The following is a 3909-nucleotide window of genomic DNA, read 5'->3' on the forward strand; positions in this document are numbered from 1 at the left end:
ACGCTCTCAAACTATGTTGTAGGGCACCATGAAAGGCAGCATCAAATGACGAGTCCCAAGGTGATAGGGGATCTGATGATAATTAAAAGATCTCAGGATTCCATTGTCAAGAGCGAGGGACCCATATTTGGGTAGAAATAGCATCAATGCCACGAGATCTTACCTCGCTGAAGAAAAGATAAAATGACCATGGCAGTTTCACGTGGAACAGATGAATTTAATTTTTTAAATCTGCGTGGAAGATTTGAGACCATGAAAACAGTGACCTCCAATCATTTATAAAACCACAACTTGAGATTCATACAATCCACAATTCATTCCAGCTATTTTCTCTCATTGCAATCAAAATGGGTGTTTTTGATTTCGTGAATTTCTCGTATGAGTACTCCTCGCCTACAATTCTTTCTATTATTGTCTCTGTTATTCTGGGCATTCTTCTTCTCTCTCACACCCTTTGGAAGCACCAATCGTCAATCAAAATCCCTCCTGGAAAGTTAGGGTTCCCTGTTGTGGGGGAAACATTGCAATTCCTGTGGGCACTCAAATCAGGCAAGCCTCAACAGTTCTTCGATGAGAGAGTGAAGAAATATGGTGATGTTTTCAAAACATCACTAATGGGGCATCCAATGGTGGTGTTCTGCGGCCCCGCTGGAAACTGTTTGCTTCTATCAAACGAGAATAAGCTGGTGAAGGCATCATGGCCCAAGTCTTTCACAAGAATAATGGGGCAAGAATCCATTTTGAACCAGACGGGAGAAAAACATTTCATCCTGCGAGCTGCACTTGCAAGATTCATGGGCCCCCGAGCATTGCAAACCTATATCTCTCAAATGGGTTCTGTGATCCGATGTCATCTAATGGAGAAATGGAAGGGGAAATCAGAAGTAAAGATGGTTTCTTTGGTCAGAGAGCTTGTCTTTTCAATAGCAAGCAGTTTATTTTTCGGTGTGAATGATGAGTGTGAAAGACTGAGACTTTATGAACTCATGGAAACTATGATTGCTGGATCTATCTCTGTTCCCCTTGATTTTCCAGGAACTCGTTTTCGCAGAGCTCTGGATGCACACTCCAACCTCGATCGACTTCTCTCTTCTTTGATTGAAAAGAGAAGAGCTGAATTGAGGTTGGGAAGAGCGTCTGAGGATCAAGATCTGCTGTCTGTGTTGATCACGTTCAAAGATGAAAGAGGAAACCCACTTCCAGACAAGGAGATCATGGATAATTTCAATGGTATTCTGAATGCATCCTTCGAGAGCACAGTTTCAGCAATTACTGTGCTTTTCAAATTCTTGTCTTCCAATCCTGATTGCTATGAACAAGTTGTTCAAGGTACGTGAAGCTCACAAGCACAATATCATGCCCTCTTTCTTTGTTTTGTTTTTGGTTGTATATAGTTATGACTAATGCCAGAGAAGTTTATTTATTTATCAGAACAAATGAGAATTATGTCGAATATAAAAGATGGAGAGGAAGTGAACTGGAAGGATGTGAAAGATATGAAGTATACGTGGCAGGCTGTTCAGGAAACATTGCGCATGAATCCACCAGTGTTTGGAACATTCCGCGAGGCCATTGTTGATATTGATTACAAGGGCTATACAATCCCCAAAGGATGGAAAGTGAGCCATATATTTTTCATGATCAAATCTCAAATGGGTTTTCTTTTTCTTATCAGTTAAATTCAATCCTTTCTTGTTCTTTTTTATATCACAAGGATAATTATGAGTTTTAATGGATAGTTTTGTTTATGAGCAGATCTTGTGGACAGTTCATAGCACGCATATGAAAGAAGAGTATTTTGCTGAGCCAGAGAAATTCAGGCCTTCACGGTTTCAAGAGGAAGGAATGCATGTGGCTCCATATACGTTCTTACCATTTGCTTCAGGGCTGCGAATTTGTCCAGGATGGGAATTTTCCAAGATGGAAATACTGCTGTTCGTGCATCATTTTGTTACAGCTTTCAGAGGCTATACCGCCATTGAACCAGATGAGAAGATATCAGTAGACCCACTCATTGCTCTCCCTGCTAATGGTTTTCCCATAAAGCTATTCCCCAGAGCTTAAGCTAGTTGGAGGCCAACCAATTGAGAGAAGGTGTGCCTGAGAACTATGAGCTAGGCTTGGTAATAGAATAATCTAGAAACACTTAAAGGGTCAGTTCGGTTTCAGAAATAAGAATATGAGAATAGGAATAAGTATTTAGATGATTGATATTAGATCCTGTCTCAGGTATCTATAATGTATTGCAGTGCTTCCATGTTAATTATTTGATTCAGTCCTCCACTAGTTATAGCATTTTGCCTGCCAAACATTTCCTATGTAGGACTAGAGAATCAGATTTTATATTTTATGTGTGCTCTAGAAAGGCCTCCATATGTATAAGGTCGTATGGAATTGTATATTTCCTTCATATGTATAAGGTCGTATGGAATTGTATATTTATGTTTTGTTTTGATTTTTAAATAATTTAATATATGTATATGATAACAAATTATATAACTTTGTGTAGGAATGAATTATTTAAATAAATGTATTTAGACATGTTTTTATGGATATTAGCTTATTTTAAATATATCATATTAAAATTCAATCTATTGTGAATCATCTTTTGATGATATTATTACTTCAACATCATTATTATCATAAAATTAAGGCACAATATTTGAGGAACATACGTTCTACAATTAGTTAATCTTATTTTTCTTTGAACAATCTCTGGATATAAGAAGAAAAAATAAAAAAGAAATTAATTGTATAATCTTGTAACATTTTCTAACATACTTCAAGAAGTTGAGGAATTATATGTATTTAATTTATTTATTCCCTCTCCCTTGATAATATTTACATCAATGAAGGTTTATTTTATAAAAATAATAATTAAAAGAATCATTGACCTTGGGGTGTAGACTCGCAGGTTGTGTTGCTAGATGAGTAGTCGATCGATCCAAGTTCAAACCTCATTAAGTACCCATCTCAATTTACCCTATGGTGCACATGGTGGGTCCCATGTTGGTCATTGCACAACCCAGTGGGATTTGTCTCACCTCGTTTGCCCCTTCATGACCCCAACTTGGCAGTTTGTAAGACTAAGGTATTTTTACTTATATCTATTATTATTGATTTTTGTTTTCTTTATCCTATACCACTTTTGTTATGGTCTTGGGTTAGCTTTATGGGTATAAGGTCATCTATTGAAGGACAAGTTTGACCTAACACTTAAAGAAAATGATAAATGGTGAATTTGGCTAGTTAACACCAAATTCCTTCTACACATCCAATTGACTTGACACGTATTTTTAATTGATGTGTTGTACTCTACAACTTAGGACTTTAATTCACATTTATTCTAATATTGTTAATCTTATATATTTCATCCCTTATTAAAAAAAATATTTTATATAATAATAGATTTATTTTGACATGTTTCAATATATATTTTCATTATTGTTTTACATATAAATTTATCTTTATAATTCAAATTTTACATCTGTCTAGATACATTGATCACTAGATAGTTATTTCTTTAAACAATTAAATCTAATATATTGTGTTTACACTTTTGTCATCACTCTCATTCAAAAAAGAATCCTTCAAGCTTAGTGAGACATATCACATATCCAGCTCTATGAAACTCATTTATGTCTCGATTCCATATCTTATTTGACTTTTACTTGGATACCCACCAAGTATTATTATTAGTATGATGACAATTTGTTCATACAAAATGATAGTCATAATAACTTTTTGACAATTGTGAAAATCACAATAGATTTTGAAAAAATTAAAATAAAAGAAATTAAGAAAATCTGACTAACTGATTAGTGTATTTTGCACATTTATATTTTTTTGTCAAGTTTTTATCTTGTGCCATTTTGTCCAGATTATATAACGAACGGCTAATGATTAACA

At 34.9% G+C, this 3909-nt stretch overlaps 1 protein-coding gene across 1 annotated transcript; it reads left to right on the plus strand.

Annotated features, from left to right (window-relative positions):
- Positions 1-287: 287 nt before the first annotated feature.
- LOC149537990 (taxane 9-alpha-hydroxylase 1-like) lies at positions 288-2499 on the plus strand. The gene is made up of 3 exons (XM_089799386.1): positions 288-1329; positions 1432-1619; positions 1756-2499. The coding sequence occupies exons 1-3, from the start codon at positions 348-350 to the stop codon at positions 2062-2064; spliced, it is 1479 nt and encodes a 492-aa protein (XP_089655512.1). The 5' UTR covers positions 288-347; the 3' UTR covers positions 2065-2499.
- Positions 2500-3909: the final 1410 nt, after the last annotated feature.

The sequence above is a fragment of the Cupressus sempervirens genome, chromosome 9, assembly GCF_028749045.1.
Source record: "Cupressus sempervirens isolate cs-2001-9-10 chromosome 9, ASM2874904v1, whole genome shotgun sequence".
NCBI lineage: Eukaryota > Viridiplantae > Streptophyta > Pinopsida > Cupressales > Cupressaceae > Cupressus > Cupressus sempervirens.